At 42.4% G+C, this 25,470-nt stretch overlaps 1 protein-coding gene across 2 annotated transcripts; it reads left to right on the top strand.

The window, feature by feature from the left end:
- The first annotated feature begins 538 nt into the window (after positions 1-538).
- Positions 539-15,067, top strand: scn2b (sodium channel, voltage-gated, type II, beta). Of its 2 annotated transcripts, XM_063907658.1 has the most exons (6): positions 539-761; positions 8,637-8,797; positions 9,540-9,756; positions 12,571-12,763; positions 13,240-13,291; positions 14,163-15,067. In XM_063907658.1, exons 1-5 carry the CDS (start codon positions 689-691, stop codon positions 13,247-13,249), a joined length of 654 nt encoding a protein of 217 aa, XP_063763728.1. In that variant the 5' UTR covers positions 539-688; the 3' UTR covers positions 13,250-13,291; positions 14,163-15,067. The 2 variants fall into 2 exon arrangements, with proteins under 2 accessions (XP_063763728.1, XP_063763727.1); XM_063907657.1 differs by lacking the exon at positions 13,240-13,291.
- Positions 15,068-25,470: the final 10,403 nt, after the last annotated feature.

The raw sequence follows: 25,470 nt of genomic DNA, 5'->3' as shown, positions 1-25,470 counted from the left end.
TATATATATAAATATAGTCTCTCAAACAAACTGAAGTGAGATATTTGTGTTACCAAATAAAGGAATTGAAATATATATATATATATATATTTCAATTCCTTTATTTGGTTCCTTGATGATTTGGATGAAGGTACTGTAACACAAATATCTCACTTCAGTTTGTTTGAGAGACTATGGCATAAATAGCTAACAATAACCAATGATCATTTTATTTTATTGCACATTGCTAATAGGTGTCATAAATGAACATGGTAAAATGAACTGAATTTGCGTACCAGAGCCTTGTGTACCTTATACCCTGAATTGGAAAAAAATCTATAGTGCTTTTCTCTTCAATAATTCATCTATTCTTCGCGTTTTTCCCAGTTTCCATGTAGCTACGCATGTGTTGCTCTTAAGCGCACTCATCACGCCCTACAGGTCATTTGTTTACAACCTGTGGGTGAGGCAGATGTCCTCCATTTTATTCCACTTCCTGTCCTGCCCTCCCTCCTCCTCCGCCAACGCACCGACAACCATGAGACCAAACTGCCATAAGGCTACAGACACTGCCAGCCATGTCCTGCCTGTAAAAACCACAACAAAAATACAGTGTTTAGCATTTTAACGCAAGAGCTGAATTCCCGCTGTGTTTTCCGTATACGTTTTTTTTGCCAGAGGTAAAGGCTCCGTTTTTTTTCTCCGGAAGATGTGCTCCCCCGTACCGGAGAGGTCTGCTGCTCAGCTGCTGAGCGCGGCGCTGCTGCTGCTCTGGCTCTCCGGTAAGAAACAAACGGATTTCTGATCAGCTGTGCTTGTCCTCTGATGGCTTTATTTTGACCACCCCCCCCACCCCCCCCCTTTATGTCTCTTTTCACCCCCTGTAAACACATGCATGCCCCGGTGCATCCAGCCTTCAATAAGATGCACCAGCCTCTATGAAATAAATATGGGCTCATTCTGTTCATCATGTGTACACTGTGTGACTCAGTGTGGGAGAGAAATAGGCCTGTCATAAGGTGCTACCATTGTGCTGTTTATGTATTGTATTCAGTAGCACACATACACACAATGGAGGGTTCCTTATTAATAGCTAGGTCGATTTAAATGGAGCAGATTTGAGCACGATATCTAATGGATCAGGATCATTTGCAGATCAAAAGCTATCATTTCAAAATGGGCTTCCACATCTGATCACACCCACAGCATCATTACTGTGAGTGGGGATGCTCAGATTAAATGTAAAGCCGGAGCAGATTAACAAACAGACCCATCCTGCTATGGAAAGCCATGTTGTGGTAGGGTATATGTCAGCATTGAGCTTGTGCAACTGCCCCCCCTCCTGCTGTTTACTGTGGTTGTAATGGTTGCCAGTAGTGAATGTAAAACTCACCAAACCCAGGGAGGTGAGGTTTATGTTACCGAGCGGGATGATCTCTACAGAACAGATTATTCTGTTGTAGGAAGAGGACAGTATTTGTCTTTGAAGGAATGTTTGGATCAATATCTGGATGATTAGCTACTGGTTGCATGTTTATTTACACAATAAGTCAGTCACTGTTGAAAAGGGATTTAGCACAAAATCTGGGGGATTGAATTCAAAATCAGATTTTCATTGTGTTTAATAAAGGCCTTGTGGCTTTAAAGAAGCTCTATCGTGCTTTGTGGGGGGTTTCCCTTCCCTGTAGTGTAGGTCTGTGTATGTAAGTGTTCTGCAAAGGTTATAATACCCACAGTTCTTTTCAGAACCGCCTCGAACGCCTCCATTGGACTCCTTTGTTTACTTCTGTAACATAGTGACATCACTATATAACACACGCGCTTCTATGGGTTAGCGCTCCACCACATTGTATGTGATAGACTAAGGGGCGGGACCTCTATAAGCAGCTGACCAATCACAACAGAGCCGTCCAGCTCATCAATCAGAGCTGACTGGACTCTGGTTTCAGACAGAGGGTGAAAAGAGGTGCTGCAGCACAGGCAGGATGAGAAACATAAAGAGCTTTCTGAACATTAAAGCATGGAGACATGTCCCAGGAGAGACACAAAATACAAATATGAATGTGAAAATGAGCAGAATGTGTCCTCTTTAAAACCATTTTGAAAATGTTTGAACGTAATACGAGAAGTGATGAAGACAAAAGACATACATGTTAACTTGTTATTGTTTTTCGTCTCATAGATTCATCGAATGTAACAGTTCAGTGGTTTGTTTATTAAAAAGGGGGACACCCACAAGTGTATTTTTAGATGTTCATACTGTTGCTTTTTCACTATGCCAACTGAAATTAGACGCTCAAAGGTTTACTGTTGCTGTGGAGCTTGTTGCATGGGGATTCTCAGGCCTCTCCTCAACAGGATGTTGCTGAAGGCAAAACAAAGGGTTGCCCCATTTCTTCTTTAATTCTTAATTACTCAGCTGCTTTACTATCCAAATAAACATAGAGTATACAAAATAAATCATACAAAATAAACCCAAATATTGTAGTTTTTACAAGTGTCAAATACTGTGTTTCCAGAGTACTGTTTGTATTCCCCATATAACTTAAATCCTGTCATCAATAATACTTTTACAGTATGCAGTATTTAATTGTATCTTATTCTATTGTTCTCCTGCACTCAAACTCTGTTGAACTTTTTTATTTTATTTCTGGGTTGTGTATTTTTTGAGTATTTAAAGCTGCCCTCACAGTTCCTATGGAGAGGCAGTAGAGGGCAGCAGCAGCAGCCGGGACATTTCAATAAATAAATAAATATCTTCTGTTGTTGGTTTTGCATCAAGGGCCTGCATCAGTATGTGTAGGAGCATCAAGTGATCGCAGTTCAGTTGTGGCTTATTGATTGTGGCCAGCATGCAAAACAATTCTGTAAAAGGGAAGAGGAAATACTTTCGCTGTGGGTAATTGGTTTAAGTGCTTGTGTATCAAATTTCAGCAGAGCTTTTGGAAAAACTAACATTAACAATTCTTAAATAAATAATTAGACTTTCCACACAAGTACGTATATTTATTCAGACCATACATCATTTTGGAAAATTACTCAATTATTCTAGTACTTTTTGACAATTGTACTTAACTTGAGTATTTCCATTTAATGTTTCTCTATACTTCCACTTTATACTTTACAGTTTACTTATGATGGAGTATTTTAAGACCATTTTATTTGTACTTTTAATTAAGTAAAGGATCCGATTACTTCTTCCAACACTTTTTCGAACGTGTTTTGGAAGTGTTCGGAAATGTGCCCCATCCTAACTTGTTGTATTTTCATTTTAGTTTTTGTTTACTGTCACATTAGTGTTTCAATAAAGTTGTTGTTAGCCGTTTATGAATTTCCTAGTGAGCCCCGTTTTACTTTAATAAACACCGTCTTTTGATTTTACAATTCAGTTGTATCTCTTCATATATACAGTTAGGTCCATATATATTTGGACACAAGTTTAGTTTTTTAACCTGTTTACTGAAAAATATTCCAACTATAGTTATATAATGGACATGGACATAAAGTGCAGACTCTCAGCTTTCATTTGAGGGTATCCACATTCAAATTGGATGAAGGGTTGAGGAGTTTCAGCTCCTTAACATGTGCCACCCTCTTTTAAAAGGGACCAAAAGTAATTAGACAATTAACTCAAAGGCTATTTCACGGGCAGGTGTGGGCAATTCCTTCGTTATAACATTATCAATTAAGCATATGAAAGGCCTGGAGTTGATTTGAGGTGCGGTGCTTGCATTTGGAAGATTTTGCTGTAAAGACAATATACGGTCAAAGGAGCTCTCCATGCAGGTGAAACAAGACATCCTTAAGCTGTGATAACAGAAAAAAAAACATCCTAGAAACTGCTACAATATTAGGAGTGGCAAAATCTACAGTTTGGTACATCCTGAGAGAGAAAGAAAGAAAGCACTGGTGAACTCAGCAACGCAAAAAGACCTGGAGGTCCACGGAAGACAACAGTGGTGGATGATCGCAGAATCATTTCCATGGTGAAGAGAAACCCCTTCACAACAGCCGACCAAGTGAACAACACTCTCCAGGAGGTAGGCGTATCGATGTCCAAGTCTACCCTAAAGAGAAGACTGCATGAAAGTAAATACAGAGTGCACGGTGCAAGCCACTCATAAGCCTCAAGAATAGAAAGGCTAGATTAGACTTTGCTAAAAAAGCATCTAAAAAAGCCAGCTCAGTTTTGGAAGAACATTCTTTGGACATGTGAAACCAAATCAACCTCTACCAGAATGATGACAAGAAAAAAGTATGGAGCAGGCGGGGTACATCTCATGACCCAAAGCATACCACATCATCTGTAAAACACGGCGGAGGCGGTGTGATGGCTTGGCCATGCATGGCTGCCAGTGGCACTGGGTCACTAGTGTTTATTGATGATGTGACACCGGACAGAAGCAGCCGGATGAATTCTGAGGTGTTCAGAGACATACTGTCTGCTCAAATCCAGCCAAATGCAGCCACATTGATTGGGCGGCGTTTCATAATACAGATGGACGATGACCCAAAACATACAGCCAAAGCAACCCAGGAGTTTATTAACACAAAGAAGTGGTCTCAACCCAACTGAGCATGCATTTCACTTGTTAAGGACTAAACTTCAGACAGAAAGGCCCACAGACAGACAGCAACTGAAAACCGCTGCAGTAAAGGCCTGGCAGAGCATTAAAAAGGAGGAAACCCAGCGTCTGGTGATGTCCATGAGTTCAACACTTCAGGCAGTCATTGCCAGCAAAGGGTTTTCAACCAAGTATTAGAAAGTTATTTCATTTGTCCAATTACTTTTGAGCCCCTGAAATGAAGGGATTGTGTTTACAAAATCCTTTAGCTCCTCACATTGTTATGCAATCTTTTGGTTCAACCCACTTTAAAGCTGAAAGTCTGCACTTCAACTGCATCTGAAATGTTCAAATATTTATGGACCTAACTGTAGTTGTTTCCCCCTCCCTTTTATTTTTTTTACTTTTTGTTTTGTTAAGTCCCTTATCTAGAACACTCAAGAAACCTAGAGTATTGGGAAACAATAACAAATTGCAACTTTCGATATCTTTTTGCCGGAAACATTACAACATATACCAGAATCACTTTATAAAACAGGGTTTGTTGCAGTTGTTCTGAAATCATAGATATGAATTAATGTTTGTCATTTAGAACATTTTGTATTATATAAACACATATTAAGGAAGTATAAGTAACAATATTTCTGAAGATACTCAAATATAAGTGCAAAACTTTCTTTACAGACAGAAATCTTCTTATTTTGCATCATCACAATGTCTTATGTCATAAGGGCGGTGGTGGCGAAGTAGGGCGGTGGTGGCGAAGCAGGGCGGTGGTGGCGAAGTCCATAGGGGCTTGGCCTGGGAACTGGAAGGTCACCAGTTCAAGTCCCCGAAAGACCAAGTGCCACCGTGGTGTCCCTGAGCAAGACACTGGTTACCTACACTGCTCCCCGGGCGCCGTACATAATGGCAGCCCACTGCTCCTAACACTAGGATGGGTCAAATGCAGAGACCGCATTTCGTTGTCCTAGTACTTGTACTCTGTGCAATGACAATAAAGTTGAATCTTTCATCTTTATCTTTCTTTCATAATTTAATTTACACATCTCAACATTAAGCCTTTAATTTACCTTATTTCTGCTTTGACTTTTACTGTATAAACTCTCTCTTGGTATTTTGTCTTGATTTCTAAGAGTAAGATTGGCCTTGCAACACAGAATGAATAGCGTTGTTAATGTTTCCTTTACAGCTTAAACATAAATAGTTATAACAAAATTCAGAAATAGAATTTGAAAGGAGTAGGAAAGCTGCTGTAAATTTTAAAATGCATTTCTCTTCAGGTTCCTGTCTAGAAGCTTGTGACACTACCACCGTAACGTTGTGTATATGTATCTGTGTATGTGCTTGTTTCTGCGATTCCATCTGGATGTTGCATGAGTTATTTTTGAAGGTTTCAGTGTACTGTATTAAAGCAGCCCTACTTTGCATCTCTCTTATGCATAGACAGGACTGTCAATAATGCATAACAGTGTGCAGAGTGCAGCGGGGAGGAAGACATCAAATGGAAAGCACCTCTCCTCTGTTTGTTCCACACGGCCAATATTTACATTTAAAGGAGTGTATGCTAGTACAATCACTCTGCACTGCAGTGAGATAAGGTCAATACTCTGGATAATGTGTCCCTGTCTGTGCGGCTATCGCAGTAATACCCAAAGATGCTGCAGGCTTTTTGTCGTATTACTTTATAGGGTTCTGGGACTGATTGATATCACTGACATAGACGAAAATAGCTTCGACATCCAGCTGCATTCCTGCAACTCCTCCAGCAATAACGGACAGCTTGCTCCCCAATTTAGCCTTTTAGCAACTCTAGTGTGCAGGATGCAGTGTGACTTACTCCACAACAGGAGGCGCTAGAGCTTAGCCCTGCAGCACAGAACACGAAATAAATACAAACTTAGACTAAAGGAAATACTCAGGTAGCGTACCTCAATTTTGCACTTAAGTACAATTGTCATTTCAGTAATATCACCTCTGGTTGTAGTAAATGTTCATCATGAAACTAGAGGATCTTACTATTTCGCTTCAGCCCTTAAGGTACAACTAAATCACCGTTTTCTTTGTCTGAAAAGCTGTGTGAATGCCACATTTCAATTGAAATGTTTAGGGCTATCTAGGCTTCTAAAAAGAAAGACAGTTCCCTGCCATCTGCATTGAAACTTTCATGGCTAATCTAAGATTTGTAGTTTCAGAAACACATTTTGTTGTTTAAATCAAAAAATCTGAGCAAAAACTGTGTTGGAAGATATTAAAATACTCTGCTACGAGTATAAGTACTGCATCCTTTTTACTTAATCAGAAGAAGATCTTTGCATCAAAATCGACTGACAGTAAACCAAAAGTTAACGTGCAGTAGTAGTAGTAGTAGTAGTAGTAGTAGTAGTAGTAGTAGTAGTAGTAGTAGTAGTAGTAGTAGTAGCATAAATTGAAAATACTCAAAGAAAATACATTTAATCAAAATACTTTGGTTAACTGTACTTAATTACATTCCACCACTACTGAACAATGAATTATTGTGAAATAATCTGCTTTTCTTTTAAAGAGATGTTTATAGCACAAACATGTAACACATGGCAGTACCATGTGTTGATCTTTTTCTTTTTTACCGATATTTGCCTCAGCTGTAATTGGATTATGTGCATGTTTGCTAACTTTTAAAAAAGGCGTTCACATCGACTTGGATGAGAGGAATTGGGGGTAAACAGGACAGATGATGTAACAGACCCACAACCTTCTTTCCTGCATTGACCTTGCGAGAGCAGCGGATGAAAATAGAAGGGGAGTGGGAGAGAGAATGCATTTGGAAAGTGAAAATGGAGGAGTTTTGTGGGGTAAGACAAGAGAGGTAGTATGAAAGTGGCATGAGTGGACATGAATGGGAGAGGATGTAAGGAAGGAGGGGCTGAGGGAGGGGGAAGGGAGGTTGCTCCACTGCAGCATTTCATCTGTTAGCAAGTCTCTGCATCTGCCTCCTTCTCACTATCCATGGGACTGCTGAGTCAGCAGCAGCAGCAGCCTGCATCAAACTCACACTGAATGGGATGTAGTAGCAACACCACAAATACAGAGTGTGTGTGTGTGTGTGTGTGTGTGTGTGTGTGTGTGTGTGTGTGTGTGTGTGTGTGTGTGTGTGTGTGTGTGTGTGTGTGTGTGTGTGTGTGTGTGTGTGTGTGTGTGTGTGTGTGTGTGTGTGTGTGTGTGTGTGTGTGTCAGTGATAGATGTGTGTCCTTGAATGTGTACAGATCAGGTCAATATGCTGTGATGAAATTGACGTAGCACAGCTAGCATGCTAAGCTCACTGCTGTCAAAGCACGTTGGAAGCTGTGTGTGTGCGCGCGCATGTGAGAGCAAGAGGCATTAAGAAGCAGGTGCTGCGCTGCATCACCAGACACCTGACTGTGCGCATGGAAAATGGTGCGTGTGTGTGTGTGTGTGTGTGTGTGTGTGTGTGTGTGTGTGTGTGTGTGTGTGTGTGTGTGTGTGTGTGTGTGTGTGTGTGTGTGTGTGTGTGTGTGTGTGTGTGTGTGTGTGTGTGTGTGTGTGTGTGTGTGTGTGTGTAAATTATACATACAGACGCTGGGTGGAAATGTAGAACGTGCATGTGTGTGTGGTGCAGAGAGGCAGGCCTGTAGAGTGGTGCAGCAGCAGTGGGAAGAGAGCCAGAAACACCCGACTGCAGAGGAAATAATGGTGCAGAGTCCCAACACACACACACACACACACACACACACACACACATTCAAAAACACACACACTGAGAGAGAGGCACGGATTCCGTCTGGGGAGTGTTAGTCCATGCTGAGACGAGATGCTACAAGGGAGGAGGAACTAAACAATACTTTCATTTCGTTTCAAATGAATGCTTTTGTTGGTATTCAAACGGACTAAGTAGAGCAGTCTAAGCTTGGTATTAAATATAGTTTACAGCTTCTACTGGACAAGCAGCATTATCATGAAATCCCAAATGAAATGTTTCAAAAATGATATCTCTGCAAGTGCTCACGCTGTAGCGATGTCAAAATGCCCCCCCCCCCCCCCATCGCATGTGTGTTGGCGGTTCTACATTTATTTTGATGTTTTCCTTACAGGTTGTTCCAGCATGGACGTCCTCATGCCCGGTAGCATCAACGCACTGAACGGAACGACAGTGAAAATCCCCTGCACGTTCACGTCCTGCTATAAGATGGATGTTAGCAGGTTTCTCATGAACTGGACCTACCAAGAAACACTAAATGATACAGAAGAGATGGTAGGTACATTAGGATAGGTACTTCTGAAACGTCTAAGCGCATTATACAGTAAATAAAAAATAGTTGAAAGGGAATGTATTCATCTCAAGTACAGTACCAAAACAAAGGTCTTTCTGTGCAGCTTTAACCGGAGGCTTTAATCTGCTTGCTTTATGATATGTTTGTTTATTGTTTTTGCTGCCTTTCCAGTATTGTGAGCCTCTACGTTGCATGTTTTAACTGCTAGCATTACTTCTTATGAGGGGTGACAACATACTCTATGCCAAGGGACTACAGATGAACAATAGATGATTGGCTAAATCTGGCTATTGTGCACTGTCCCTGTTAAAGATATGGTGGCCGAGAGGTGCAAACTCACTGCAATTTCAAAAACGATGCAAATAATAAAACATAAACGTGCCAAAACACATGCAAAGAAGCCACATCTTCACCAACTTCACAAGACTTGAAAACATTCACCAACTTTACCAAACATGCACAGCGTTTACTCAAAGCGCTGCATAAACAAAACACAGCAAGACGCTCAAAACACAACGGAATCAGGGACATCAAAAAGAGATGCACACAGCTGGGACTTGTTATTTACTTCTCCTGTTTTGGTTTCAGGGTGACATTAAAACATCTGTTCATGGACTACAGATGAATAGCGTCTTGGCTAAGTCTAGCGCGTTTCCTGAAATGAATGTAAACAAACCTTCTCCCTCCCTCCCTCCACCCATCCCTCGCTCTCTCTCTCCACAGTTCATGACATTCAACAAGAAGAAGGGGATGGTGCCTCTGCGTTCGTACCGGTTTGGAGACAGGGTCATGTTTGCGGGGAACCTGGATAAGAACGACCTATCAATCACCCTGTCAGAAGTGCAGATCGAGGATGAGGGGCTTTACAACTGCTACGTGAGAAACCCCCCCGACCGCATCCAGGGACACGGCACCATACGTCTCAATGTTGTTACCGAACGTAAGACACTAATCCTGTCTGTCTGTCTGTCTGTCTGCCTGTCTGTCTGTCTGTCTGTCTGTCTGTCTATTTGTCTGTCTTCTTCTGATGTTCCCTTTAGTGTTTACTTCCTGTCTGTCTTCTTCTGATGTTCCCTTTAGTGTTTGCTTCCTGTCTGTCTTCTTCTGATGTTCCCTTTAGTGTTTACTTCCTGTCTGTCTTCTTCTACTGTTCCCTTCAGTGTTTACTTCCTGTCTGTCTTCTTCTGATGTTCCCTTTAGTGTTTACTTCCTGTCTGTCTTCTTCTGATGTTCCCTTTAGTGTTTGCTTCCTGTCTGTCTTCTTCTGATGTTCCCTTTAGTGTTTACTTCATGTCTGTCTTCTTCTACTGTACCCTTTAGTGTTTACTTCCTGTCTGTCTTCTTCTACTGTTCCCTTTAGTGTTTACTTCCTGTCTGTCTTCTTCTACTGTTCCCTTTAGTGTTTACTTCCTGTCTGTCTTCTTCTACTGTTCCCTTTAGTGTTTGCTTCCTGTCTGTCTTCTTCTACTGTTCCCTTTAGTGTTTACTTCCTGTCTGTCTTCTTCTACTGTTCCCTTTAGTGTTTGCTTCCTGTCTGTCTTCTTCTACTGTTCCCTTTAGTGTTTGCTTCCTGTCTGTCTTCTTCTGATGTACCCTTTAGTGTTTACTTCCTGTCTTTAGTGTTTGCTTCCTGTCTGTCTTCTTCTGATGTACCCTTTAGTGGTTGCTTCCTGTCTGTCTTCTTCTACTGTTCCCTTTAGTGTTTACTTCCTGTCTGTCTTCTTCTACTGTTCCCTTTAGTGTTTGCTTCCTGTCTGTCTTCTTCTACTGTTCCCTTTAGTGTTTGCTTCCTGTCTGTCTTCTTCTACTGTTCCCTTTAGTGTTTGCTTCCTGTCTGTCTTCTTCTGATGTACCCTTTAGTGTTTACTTCCTGTCTTTAGTGTTTGCTTCCTGTCTGTCTTCTTCTACTGTTCCCTTTAGTGTTTACGTCCTGTCTGTCTTCTTCTGCTGTTCCCTTTAGTGTTTGCTTACTGTCTGTCTTCTTCTGATGTTCTCTTTAGTGTTTACTTCCTGTCTGTCTTCTTCTACTGTTCCCTTTAGTGTTTGCTTCCTGTCTGTCTTCTTCTGATGTACCCTTTAGTGTTTACTTCCTGTCTTTAGTGTTTGCTTCCTGTCTGTCTTCTTCTACTGTTCCCTTTAGTGTTTACTTCCTGTCTGTCTTCTTCTGATGTTCCCTTTAGTGTTTACTTCCTGTCTGTCTTCTTCTGATGTTCCCTTTAGTGTTTACTTCCTATCTGTCTTCTTCTACTGTTCCCTTTAATGTTTACTTGCTGTCTTCTTCTGCTGGTTTCTCTGATGTCCAGCGCTCTGTCTTTTTACCTCTTTCCTTCTCTTGCACTATTTTTTTTTGTCTTCACTTGGAACAGTTGAGCTATCATAAATCCAAAGTCTCGTGCTCTCCACAAATAGAAAAACGAATATCCAAAAAGTATTCCATGATATTTTCTGATGGATAAAACCTATGTCTTTTGTCCACAGCAGACTTTGACTTTTTTGTTTTGGATTGATGTGACTGCACATAGTCCCTTGATCAGAGTGTCGTCCTTAGCAACGGTCTGCTCTCTTAAGCAACGGGCTGCTAGTGAAAAATAACAGACCTCTTGAATGTAAAAACTGACCAAACTGGATTGAGTATTCAACTCAGCCGTGTAATAAGTGGTGGCTGGATATTGCTGTTAGAGATATTGCTAATGTAATTGAGTCAAGACAAGGACGCATTGATATGCGCATTCAAAATGAATTAATCTAAAGAAAAATGAAGAAATTATTTATGCCGGATTTAGCTATCAGTTCATTTCCATCAGCAGTCCCTGTGCAGGTACACACATCATCAATCATCACTTCAGAGCTGAATGAGCATGGAATTGCATCATTAGCACTTCTATTAAAAAAGCACACTTTGACCAAACAATTTCAAGCAACAAACACTGACAATACTATGATTATCCGGCATGCTTGGCCCTTGCCTCAGATCAAGCTGCAGATATTTGTTTTTTCTGTCAACAACAGAGCAGCACAACCAGCTACCTTGTGAGATAATAGCAGTAGTGGCTCATGAATAATTGTTAGGTTGCGCAAAAATCTGGCTAAACACAATCCATTTGTAGGTTGGCCCAATTTGTTTACTGTGTTGAAAGCTATGAAGGGACTAAATACATTGCAATACTTACACAAGAAATGTTAAAATGTTTAGAATACTTGTGTGTGTGTGTGTGTGTGTGTGTGTGTGTGTGTGTGTGTGTGTGTGTGTGTGTGTGTGTGTGTGTGTGTGTGTGTGTGTGTGTGTGTGTGTGTGTGTGTGTGTGTGTGTGTGTGTGTGTGTGTGTTTGTTTGTGAGAAAGTGTGTGTTTCCTGGAGGGTGAGGACCTACTGGTGATGAGTCAGCTTTTTACTTATTTATGACAAACAAGAGGTTGAACTTAGTCCCTCAGCATTTCTTACACACTTAAACACACCCACCCACAAACAAACACGCACACACACACACACACACGCACGCGCACACACACACACACACACACACACACACACACACACACACACACACACACACACACACACACACACACACACACACACACACACACACACACACACACACACACACACACACACACACACACACACACACACACACCCACAAGGCTAACTCAGCTGCACTTTCTTTCCACTCTGTTTAATCAGAGCTTTTAGCCAGCGTTGCACTCGTCTCCAACTGATGTCTACAAACTACTTAACCCTCTCCTCTCCTCAGTTCCTCCTCCGAGAGATTCCACCATCGCAGTGGCGATCGGGGCGTCGGTGGGCGGAGCCTTAGCGCTACTGATCCTATCCATGGTGGTGGTGAAATGTCTCCGTCGACACCGGAAACAGGAACTGATTTCAGAGGAGAAGATGGAGGAGGAGGGAAAACTGGATGCTGAAGGTGTTGCGGAGGAGGGAACGAAGTAAGAAATCTCATCCTTTCTTCCTCAAGCAGGAACTAGATAGTACATCTATTAGTTAACAGTTTCTGTTTTGAGAAGCTGCTTTGACAGATATCTCTCCTGTAGCAGTATAACTACCATATTCCATAAATAAAGAGACAAATTCCTTAGGATATGCCATAATATTATTCTAAATACCACTTAAAAACATCTGACATGGTGACTTTGACAAAAAAACACCCCTTTGTTTAACAATAAAATAAATTAAATTAAACTTATCATTTCAAAAGGATGAATTACCGGTAGCTTTTTGTCCATTTGACAGTAGTAATGTGCTGTATTTCAAATTTGTAATAAAATATAACAGCTCAGACGTGCCGCTTCAGTACTTTTACTTCAGTATAACTCCTTTGCTTCTCGAACTGAATCACACATCTTCTCCTTCTATTGACTCAAAGCTAACCTGTTGTCGGGCATCTCTTCACTTGTATCTTTAGACAACCATAGCGGGGTCCCCTGATTGGAGCCCTCACCCCAACACCCCCTCAGGTAAATACCTGCTCATCAACCAATCTGGACTCCTGCTGTTTATCATCAGCACCATGTATGCTTTAGGACAGGCCTAGGTCAGTATGGAGAAAAATAGGAAATACAGCAAAGTTAAAAATCGAAGTAACCGCCACGAAATCAAACTACAAAGACAGGACTCTGTGCGTGTTGATATCATTAGGAATCAGCCACAGTAATTAGAACAATGCTGTAGTGGAAACATTACTAGTATCTGTACTTAATAACAATGTATTGGAATATATTGAAAGCAGTCGTTAAAAGTACTTTTACTCAGGTACATTTTTTAAGTACTTGAGTATTTGCATTGTGTGTTACTTCATACTTCTACTCTATTTTTAATACAAAATGTAATTTACTTGAAATATGACTAAATATTATATAGTGAGAAAGTTAGCTCCACATTTAGTCGCTTCAAAATAAAAAGTGTGCACACATTAATGGATCACTAATTGTTATGTAGTGATAAATATATGATTGCTAAAATGGTATAAAGAGTACTTTATGTTTTGGGACTTTAAGTATATTTGGATGTTATTGTACTTTAACTGAAGCAAACCTTTGAAACCCAGACTTGTGGTATTTGTACTTTTATCTAAGTAAATATCTGAGTCCTCCTTCCACCTTCTTCTGATTTCTCTCAAAAGACGACTGTGTCCCGAAAAGTGGTACAAACAAGTGTGTATGTATATATTTTTAGCAAGCGTGTGTGTTTCTCTGTGTGTTTTGTCCTAGATCTCACTACCTGCCGGCATTATCTCTAGAGAATCTGAGATATTTGCACATCTTCCAAGAATATTGCTCGTTTGGACAAAGAAAAATGTTAATATTCCCTTCCTGTGTTTCTTTTCAGACATCTCCCTGAGGATCTATAGTTTCCAACAGCTCAAATCATCTTCCAACGACACTTTGTCATGATCCTTGTTTCGTATCTGTCATGTCCTTGTGTTGTGTGTTTTATTTTGAAATGTTTTCCCCACTTCTGTCATGCTAAGCTTCACTCCTGTCTGCGTTTCCCTCCTGTGCCTGACTGTGTCATTGTGCTCACCTGTTGCTCCTGTGTTTCTCCTCCCCCCATGTGCATTTAGTCCCTGTTTCCCTTTTGTCTGTTGTTCGGTCGTCGTCATTTCTTCCCTGATCTTGTCCATGTTACCTGCCTGTTCCTGTCGCCCTTCATGTCTGGAGCTAAGTGTTTTTCATGTCCTGTGTTCCCCTTGATTCGTGTTGTCGTCAACAGCTTTTGAATAAAGCTCGCTTTTGTTTTTGACCCTTACCTGCTTCCCCTGGATTTACTGCACTTGGGTCCTGTTTCCCCAACCCTGACAGAACGACCAAACCCAAAAATGGACCCAGCAGTACTTTTTGAGGATGCTCCTGTGGATTTTTCCTACAACATTTTATGTATTTATGGAGAGTGGAGGAGAGCAGGTTCTAAAGAAGCTCAGGATGAAGCTCTTCTTCATGCACGCCGGGAATTGGCAGCCAAGCCATGGTTCGAGAACTCACTGCCGGACTATTTAAGGACCTTTGTCAATCCTTTCCTTAAACCTCGTGTCACAGCCATGACGCTTCCTGCAGCCAAGCCTCCTACAGCCAAGCCTCCTGCAGCCAAGCCTCCTGCACCCACGCTTCCCGCTGAAGTTTTGGCCCTAGCAGCCATGTTTCCAGGCCAAGCCCTGGCCGGCATGCTCCCAGCTGCAGTCCGGCCGACTCCAGCCCCGCTTGTCCTGTCTGTAGCCCGGCCGACACCAGCCCCTGCTCTCCTGTCTGTAGCCCGGCCGACTCCAGCCCCTGCTCTCCTGTCGGCGGCCCGGGCGACACCAGCCCGGCCTGTCCAGTCGACTCCGGCCTGTCCTGTCGATTCCGGCCTGGCCTGTCCTGTCGACTCCGGCATCGCCTGTCCAGTCGCCTCCAGTCTCGCCGGTTCCTGCTCCGTTGGGGATCCCCCCTTCACCTGTTCCGATGGGGGTCCCGCCAACACCTGCTCCTGTCCTGTTTGGGGTCCCATGGAGACCTGTTCTGTTGGGGGTCCCGCCGTCAGCTTTTCTGTCGGGGGTCCCGCCAACACCTGCTCCGTTTGGGATCCCGCCGTCACCTGTTCCGCCGGGGGTTCCGCCAACTCCTCACCCCGTCAAGTCGGTGGTCCCTCCGACACCTGTTCTGTTTGTGGTCCCACCAACCCATGTCCCTGTCCAGTCGGGGGCCCCGCCGACTCAAGCTCATGTCCCGCCGACTCTAGTTCATGTCCCGTCGGTGGTGCGGCCGGCCCCTGCACCTGCCTCTTCGGGGGTCCCGCCAACGCCAGTAACACCCGGGTTCTCGCCAAGGCCATCTTCTACCTCTTCGGGGGTCCCGCAGACGCCAGTACCAACTTGGGCCCCACCGACAACAGCTCGTCCCGTCGGGGGTCCCGCCGACTGGTGCTCCTTTCTCCTTGGTGGCCCTGCCGCCTCCTGCTCCAGGTGCTCCTTACTTTCCTACAGCCTGTCGTCTAGAGGCGTCTCGCCGTCCTACAGCCTGTCATCTAGAGGCGTCTCGCCGTCCTCCAGCCTGTCCTTCAGCCCGTCGTCCAGAGACGTCTCGTCGTCCTACAGCCCGTCCTCCAGAGCTGCTTCGCTGCCTTCCAGGCCGTCCTCCGGAAGTTTCTCGCTACCCTCCGGAGCTATTCCGCTCTCCTCCAGGCCGCCCTCCGGAGCTGTCTCGCCACCTACCAGGCCGTCCTCCTGAACTGGTTGCCGCCCTCTGGAGCTATTCCACTGTCCTCCAGAGTTCCCCCGCCATGGTCTACGCCCTTGCCTCCGCCCCTGTCTCCGGCCTCCGGAGTTCCCTCGCCGTGGCCTCCGCCCATGTCTCCAGCCTCCGGAGTTCCTTTGCCACAAGGCCGTCCGTGCTTTGTCTCATGCTCTGCCTTTCCCGTGGGCCGTCGGCCCGAGACACCCTTCTCGTCCTCTGCCTTGCTCCCGGGTCGTCCGCCCTAGACACCCTCCTCGTTCTCTGCCTTGCTCCCGGGTCGTCCGCCCGAGACACCCTACTCGTCCTCTGTCTTGCCCCCTTGGTCGTCCGCCCGAGACACCCTCCTCGTCCTCTGTCTTGTCCCCAAGCCACCTGTCCGAATCCCTCCTCCAGACCCTCTCCACCCACCCTGTTGGATTTTTTTGGACTTTGTTGGGAGGTCTGGAATCCGCCCTTTGAGAGGGGGGTTCTGTCATGATCCTTGTTTCGTATCTGTCATGTCCTTGTGTTGTGTGTTTTATTTTGAAATGTTTTCTCCTCTTGTGTCATGCTAAGCTTCACTTCCTGTCTGCGTTTCCCTCCTGTGCCTGATTGTGTCATTGTGCTCACCTGTTGCCCCTGTGTTTCTCCTCCCCCCATGTGCATTTAGTCCCTGTTTCCCTTTTGTCCGTTGTTCGGTCGTCGTCATTTCTTCCCTGATCTTGTCCATGTTACCTGCCTGTTCCTGTCGCCCTTCATGTCTGGAGTTAAGTGTTTTTCATATCCTGTGTTCCCCTTGATTCGTGTTGTCGTCAACAGCTTTTGAATAAAGCTCGCTTTTGTTTTTGACCCTTACCTGCTTCCCCTGAATTTACTGCACTTGGGTCCTGTTTCCCCAACCCTGACACAGTCCCATCCCTTGTGTGTGTGTGTGTGTGTGTGTGTGTGTGTGTGTGTGTGTGTGTGTGTGTGTGTGTGTGTGTGTGTGTGTGTGTGTGTGTGTGTGTGTGTGTGTGTGTGTGTGTGTGTGTGTGTGTGTGTGTGTGTGCGTGTGCGTGTGTGTGTGTGTTTACTGAATGTGTATTTGTGTGCGTGCATATTTCTATATGTCTGTGAGATGTTTCAGTTTTTTTTTGTAAAGACAGGGAGCACTATGTCAGAAACTCCTGTGTCTTTGCCTGGAGGAATGATACGTCAGTGTGCTCCAACACAGAGGATCTAATAGCAAGCACAAATTCTCCTTTGGTCTGTTATTAATCATCTTAAATTCAGCAACACCATTCAATACCTATGATAAACTGCAATGCATATACAACTATTTGCACACTAAATACAAATAAATCTAGCTCTAGATGAAGACAAGTGTCAATGAAAGTGATTTATTGTTGACTGATCCAAGACATATCAAAGAGAATTTAAAGTGAACAAACTCACATCGCACCCACAGTAACTTAACCAAAACGACCCATAGCGCACACACACAGGAGAGTTTACTGCCATTTACAGAAAAGTACTACAGGAAATACTACCAAATGATCCAAGTTCAATATAAAATGTTTACATTCATAACTAACTAAGAGCTTACAGTGCACTGTACTGCCATGCATGTCAAACCGTGCATATCAATAAAGGAAAAATAATAATAAAGTGAGAAACTTAGTGATGTTCTGTTAGGTTTCCCAGAAAAGCACAGCAATGATAGCCAATTAAACCATATATAAGCTCTATAGAACAGTAAGGTGGCGCCATGTATCAAATACTATTTGATTTTATTCACATTTTTGATATACAATTAATATTGGGCTTGCATATTTGACTTTGAGCTCCTGTAACACATGAAAAAAATCAACTTCCATTGGTTTGTATTATTAAAAAAAGATATAATCTATATGTATTTTTATTCCAACTGCAACTTGAGTCCAACTTGAGCCCTGTTTTAAAGAGATTCAAAAAACTGAGCAACGCACCTCGACACCAACACGTTTTAGAGAGTACTTTAAAGCAGATTAATTTATAACAAAGTGATTTAAAAACTAGCTCTGTCTCCAAAGCAATGCCTCAAACGTGAGGGGGTGAAACTGTATATATTGTTTTGCACATTTAACACATTTATACTAATTCTAATCGTAATGGAGAGCATGCACCTTTAAGGAAAACACATAACGCTCACTTTATGAAGATGGTGATGTATCTGAATGTGGGGCTGTTGTGATAAAAACATGGCATGGTGATTGTACGGTTCAATTGGGAAATTTGTATTGTATTTATTTGATCATTTATTTGGTTGCATCACCCTAAATGTTAAATGAGATCACTATTTAATGTCCACTTTTACATGTTGCAGCATGTGGTCTTTCTTAATATCTGAATGTCTATGATGTTTTCGTCAAATCTGGTGGCCTGGCCAGTCCTCGTTTATTACAATGTTTAAAAAAAAAAAAAGCAGGTCTGTGTTTAGGCCTTTCACTTAATGATGGTATTTTTTTATGTTTTGTTTTTTATTTTATACATTTTAGGTGATGTACGGTTGATCAAAATGGTCATTTTACGGTGGTCGACAGGTGCAAACGCACTACAACGGTACAAAACATTTCCATTAGGAGAAATGGAAGGAGGTGGGTTTTGGCACATTTGTGTTTTTATATTTGCATTATTTTTGAAAGTGCAGCACGTTTCTCCTAGTGGGATGTTTTGGGCCGTTGAAGCACGTTTGCACCCGTCATCGACCGTATCATTTAGCACAATCATGCTGTGAAGAACAATAAATAGAAAGGTGATTTATTGATAACAAATAGCTGGCAAAATGCTCAAAACTGCAGAGTTATGAGGTTGGAGAGCCCTGTATGTCAACACCAATGCCTGTGTGTGATCATGTATGATCAAATTGCATGGTTTGAGTCATAAGGGTTAACATTTTGGCCAAATTTAGGGCAGCTTTAAAACGGGGAAGGTGATGTTGGCAATAGGATGCTTTCTCCATTTCTGTATATATCATGCAGATTCTATTAAATTGACAAAAACTGTATCATGTGGTAGACAGATTTATCATTGTGCATCACTGTTTACCATCTTGAGTTTGCCCTGGATAGTTGCTGTCGTATCACTTTAAATGTTAGTGAACACCAAACTAATGCTTGCACTGTGTTGCCTCTACGAGCAGCTGTCATCACATTATGTATTTTAAATAAAGAGGATTTAGGAACATGATAGTTTTTTGTACTTCCTTTTGTATCCATCTGTCCATTATCTTTACCTGCTTACTCTGTCTAAGGTAGCTGAAGAAGCACAAGTCCAAAAACCACTTCCATTTCGCCTCTCTCAGCAGTTTCTTTTAATGTGTTTGTTGTCAGAAGCCTGAAGTAATGTCTGTGGTTAACACAAGCTGAAGGTTTCTTTTTTATGGTTTGTTCTACGACATGAAATACGTCAGTAATTACTCCACTAGTGAATGTCTGAAGCCGGTATGTGTCATAAAAACGATTGCTTGGTGATTAAATAAACCACGCGGAACATTAGCCACCTTTAGCTTAGCGGTGGTGGCGTGAAGTCATGTGACCGTTAGCTTCTACTTCTGCAGATTCAATTTAAGCTTCCAAAATCAAAGTGGTGTTAATATGTGTATGTTAAATGTGTGATTGCCTAAGAGCTTATGATCTGCAATATATCGAAATCTAATGGAAAAAGCCCATTGATTTGATTGATTGAGCCCTTGCAATTCTAATTTTCTCGTCGACCAACAAAAATACATCATGACTGCACCACTTTAATAAACTGTGTCTTTACAGAAAAGCAAAAGCCAGGGGAAACCGACAAAGGCGTGGGGATACATGTAAATCCATACAGAAAGATCCCAGCAAGTCCAAATCAAGGAGCCAGATTGAAACGCTTATATCAGAGTATCAGAATTTAGACTGTGCTTCAGCTCTGACACTACGGCAGCTCAGGTGTTTCATCTGTTAAAGCAGTCTGAAAGCCAGGAAGCAGAGCCTGCAGCTGCTCCACTGAGAATCAGCCCGAGGTGACTTTGTGAAGATGGACTATCTATTTTCCAGATTTTGCTGACAAACAGGATTTAGTTTGCCTCTGCATCATAGCACAGATGAAAAAAAGCCCTGTATGCGCACGGGTAATTAATCCTCGGGTTTGAAGGCTGAAACCAAAACTGGGTTATACAGTTTATAATACCAATAAACAGGAATCTTTAAATTTGTAAGATTTGTAGGGGGCACGGTCACATTCCCAATCTACCAGCTGACACTTTGCACGCATTCGATTGGCTCATGCAGCACCGGTCCGATAATGCATTGCGGTAGCGGTTGTGCCAAGTTCGACTTTCTTTTCCTGATGACCCGATATGTACACTGCGTCAAAAGAGTGTACTCCTTCAAATGAATGAAGGCGTGCCCAAAATGCTGCAAATATGGCGAAAGAAATGTTGCATTTACGGACAATGTGTGTTGCTTAAAACAAAACAACTTCTTTGGTAAAAAAGATCACTTTTCAGATCATCACTGTGAGGAACAAATAAAATAAAGATGTGTCTATTTTTTTTGTTGTTTTACAAATGAATTTTTACAACCCCTGATTGTTTTTTTTCCATTATTTTAAAATTAAATATATTTTAAAAAAACATAGAAGTAATATTACAAAAAATGTGTTGAATTGCAAAGTGTTTTTGATGCATTTTATTGCACTTAACTACTGAATTTTTTTACCAGATTGGAAGATTATATGAAAGTTTCTTGTGGGTATATAAAGTCAGTGAAACAGCAAGTTCATATAGGATACTTTGAAAAGGATCAAATGATTAAAAGATGCAACATATTTCTATTGAAACGTTTTTTTGTCAAGACCACAGACCGTGCATTTGTTAACCATTTCCAAAAACCAAGCCAACGTCTTGCCAACAGAAAGTGAATCAAAGCCAGTTTCAAAGTAACATTCAACTCCAAACAATTAAATAATAATGACTGCACAATAAACTGTGAGGATGCAAACCTCCCATTATAAAAACTCCAACCATCAGGCCGTACGAAAGGTATGTACCGCAGACCTGCTGGTCACTTATACAGGACTCACCTTTAGACGGTTCCTGTTCCCCACAGAGAGACGGAAGGACGGACAGACAAAGACACCGGATCACACACCGCAAGGACAAAAACAGACAGGAAAAACAGAGGAAAGTGATGCAAAGACAAAAGAGGAAGCAGGTAGGAACGTTTAAAAAAGAAACAAAATAAATTCAAGAGGAGAGGTATATATATAGAGAGAGAGAGAGAGAGAGAGAGAGGCCCACCCCACATGTCCTGCTCCACTCAGGATGCTTTCTGAAATCAGCTCACTCACCGGCTGGTGCAAAGGAAGAGAGAGATAGGGAGAGGAAAAGGAGGGAGGGGGTTTCCAAGTGAGGGTTGAGAGGAAGGTTATTCAGAGTGGTGGGTGGGAGAAGAGGAAGTTAGGAGAAAGAAAGAAGGGAAGGAAGGGGGAGAGAGCTCGGTGTCTCAGTAGCTGCTCGGACCGGCTCAGCTGTGTGGCTTCACTGCAGCATTTGGCCGTCCCAGAAACAGATCCTCCACTCCCTCCCGCCCTCCCTCCCTCCCTCCCTCCGCCTCGCATCTCACCTCCCTCCCATTGCCTCCTGTCATCTCTCCTCCCGTTGCTCCTTTCACCTCCCCCCCCCACATCTTCACTCCTTTCCTTCCCTTGAACCTCTCTTTCCTCTCACCCCTCCTGATCCCAAACACCCTCCTCTACCCTCATCAGTGTAATGTCCTCTTTAGCTCCGCCTTCCCTCTACACACAGCCTCCAAGGTCACCCTGTTCCGAGGCAGGTGTGTGTGTGTGTGTGTGTGTGTGTGTGTGTGTGTGTGTGTGTGTGTGTGTGTGTGTGTGTGTGTGTGTGTGTGTGTGTGTGTGTGTGTGTCACTTCAGTTCATTCTCCTTATTTTATAGTTTGTATTTATTTACCTCTAATCTCGGTCGACCTATCGTGTAGCTTGCTGCATTAAAGTAGTATCTCACTCATCTATCACTGCACCCCACCCCCCCTCGACACACTGTTCAGCCTGAAAGGACATCAAATGCCAAGGGACAAATCACCTGACAATGTGTGTGTGTGTGTGTGTGTGTGTGTGTGCGTGCATGTGTGCGTGTGTGTGTGTGTGTGTGTGAAAGATGGGGAGGTCAAACATCCATCATGACAGTATGGTTAGTTAACGAGAAATAGAGGAAATGAGAAAAGGGTGACAGAAACAGATAACAGAAAAACATATGTGTCCATACACACATTGCATTCAAACTTAATTGCACAATAAAAAAAACAAATGAACAATACCTTTAAAGAAAAGATGACGACGCAGGCTATGAGAGGAATACAACCCACCCATGACTCCAGGACAAACATCCCATATCACCTGCCAAGTCATCACAGAAATCATGAATACATGCGTTGTGTAATACCAAGTTATCGCAGAAATGTGCATGCTCCATTTGAAAAAGCAATTAGGTGTCATGGTATGAAGAAAATGTTGTTGTGTGCGACTGTGGCTGCAAGGTAAGTGTGGTTGCTTTCAACCAGAAAGTCGTGGGTTCGATTCCTTGAATGTCAATGTATCCTTGGACAAAATACTAAACCAATGGTGTGTGAATGGGTATTAGTTTTTGCTTCCCTCGAGCAAGCGTACTGCTTTGCATGAATGGGTGAATGACTTTTAGTATGTAAAGCGCTTCGAGGGGATAAAGCGCTATATAAGTCCAGTCCATTTACCATGTTGTATTTCCTAATTAGTGAGGTAATATCAGGACAAACATAAAGCAACCACAGCCACAAGAGACAAAAACAATAATGAAAATATCAGAATAAAAGACAAGAAAGACAACAGCAAAATGATGCCCAAAGATAAATGTTTGCTATAGGAAAGGATAGCTGTGGGGGTTTGTAAAAGCAATAGGGATAAAGTGGTTTGATGAATACATTTCCTATACCACATAACAAAAACACTCTGACATCCAAACATCTCTTTATCCTCCTCCTGCAGAGAAGCAGGACACAGTGACGGTGTAGTGGGTGTTCAGTCTGAGGTGGATGTGGTGACTAATCGGATGCAGGAATAAATTACTGTGAAATGTGGATGGACCAAGAGGTCGATAATGCTGCACGGTACAGTAACTGGTGGAGGGGTTTATGCACAGGGAGTGCTAGCAGATGATGAACAGTTCCCTTTGGCATGCCTTTGCAAGTCAACAGGATGTTAATGAAGAGTACACCAAGGTCCAAGAAAACATCTCCTCCTCTGTCTTTTTGGCAAGTAATCTGGGAAAGTGGAAGCTGATGGATGCAAAACCTCTTGTACTCGATTGTATTTTGTCTTTCCTGTTTTATTTTGTTATTATCTTGTTTCACTTCCTGTCTTTGTTTTTTTCCCACCTTCTGTGATTGTTTGCCCCGCCCTAATGTGTCCCACCTGTGTGTAATCACCTCTTGATGACATGATAGTGCTATTTATAATTTCACTTTCCTGTTTTCTTTTGGTAAAACACTCCCCTGGTGTCTTGTTTCGTCCCACTTCCTGTAAATGTTTTTTTCCCGCCTTTTTTGATTGATTGCCCTGCCTGATTCTATCCACCTGCTGCCCTCTCCAGCTGTGTCTTGTCTATGTGATTAGTTGCCTGTGTGTATACTAGCCTGTTTTACCCAGCGTTAACTGTTAGTTTGTCATCCCCATGAGGTTCTGTCGTCCATGTTTCCATCATGTTTTTCCTGTCTGGATTGATCATTTGGTTCCCTATGGATTTGCTGACCTTGTTTTCTTGTACCATCCCATGTTGGTGTCTTGATTTGTGTTTGCTGCTTCTCTTTGTATTACCCTAGCTTGCTACCTTAGTATTTTTTGTTGTACTTTTAAGTTAGTTACACCACCGACTGTAGCTGTGTGGTAATGCCGTCTTCCAAACGCATTTAGATGTATCCTCTGGCAAGACGAGCAAATGTTAGCTTCCATGCTTCCATTGCATGGCAGCTCTCTCCTGTGTGTGAATGCTGACTTGTATACTGTATGTAAAGCGCTTTGAGGAGTCGTAAATACTTGATAAAGCGCTTTATAAATACATTCCATACCTGCCTCTTCTGCGTTCCCGTCCTACAGCCTTCCACATCCGCGAGACGTGTCTTACACCTTCGGATAGATTTGGAAGTTGATTGCCAATAGAGAAATGGTCCTTGGAAATTAAATTGGTTGCTCTGACGTTGGTGATGACACCGCTGATGTGACGCTTGATGGCTGAGGAACTCATGAATCCTGTGAATGAGGTCAGACTGCACATTAAAGTTGTGCTCTTTGGTGATCCTTCTCCGGCTCTGTGTTGTGTTGAAGGCTGAGCTGTGATTGTGTAGACTCCCTGTTTTGTAACGGGGTGTGTGTGATACGTCACTGCCAGTTGCAGGCGAACTCTAAAGCATGAAATATAAAACCAGCTTCTGAAGGTTGTTCATCACCTGCTATCTTTATCTGTTTCTTTTTAATGAATGATTTTATATGATATTATTGTTGCGTACTTTTGGTCCTTTAATTTTGTATTATTGATCTAAAGGTGTGTTTTATTATTCGCTTTTTATAATGAATCTAAATGTGCAATACAGAAATGATTTAAGATTCTGTAAACAGAATTTTATTTTGTATTTATATCACATTTACCTTTCTTTGTTTCTATATTTTATACCTATAAGTTTGTTGTTTGTAATCCCATTTTGTTTTAATAATTTTTCTTACATTTCTAATAGAAGAACATTTAGAGGCTATTTTAGAAAGCCCATGTTATTTTTTTTCATCTGATTGACAGCCACAGAATAATTTCAAGCTTTATTTTAAACAAACGGTAGAGGATAGGTGAGCTCTGGACATCACACCTCAAAGGATGTTCTCTGGGCCTGGTGCCTGGTTTGGCTTGCATCGGCACAGAATTTGGCACGCAAATCATTTAAAAAGCATTTAAAAATAATCATGTGTCGTGCAAATTGCAATGACGAAATGTATTCAAAAAAACAGACTCATTTGTGCACAGTATACTTCATATGTACAATTCAAATCGCATAAATCCAGTGCAATATCAAAAATACTACATTTAAAGGCGTATACAAAGTTTAATGAAAGCTCATTTTATACACAAGCCCCTTTTCAAATAGCACTATGAAGAACTGGAGGGATAAATGTGATCTATCTGGTAGAAAAGTTGCCAAGATCAGATCTTGCCATGCATCAGCCAGCTAAATCAGAGCTGTGCATGAAATATGAGACGCAGGAAAGTGGAGACGGGAGTGAAAGATGCAGTGAAGACGGAGGTATGTGGGAGCACCCAGCCCCTGTCCGACTCAGAGACTCTCTTGGCTGACTCAGCCTTGCTGCAGTGTGTACGTACGTGCATGTGGCAGCACCCCCTTCCTCCCCCTGGCC

This window comes from Eleginops maclovinus, chromosome 18, assembly GCF_036324505.1.
Source record: "Eleginops maclovinus isolate JMC-PN-2008 ecotype Puerto Natales chromosome 18, JC_Emac_rtc_rv5, whole genome shotgun sequence".
In the NCBI taxonomy this organism is placed as follows: domain Eukaryota; kingdom Metazoa; phylum Chordata; class Actinopteri; order Perciformes; family Eleginopidae; genus Eleginops; species Eleginops maclovinus.
This window is presented reverse-complemented; position numbering and strand designations above follow the sequence as displayed.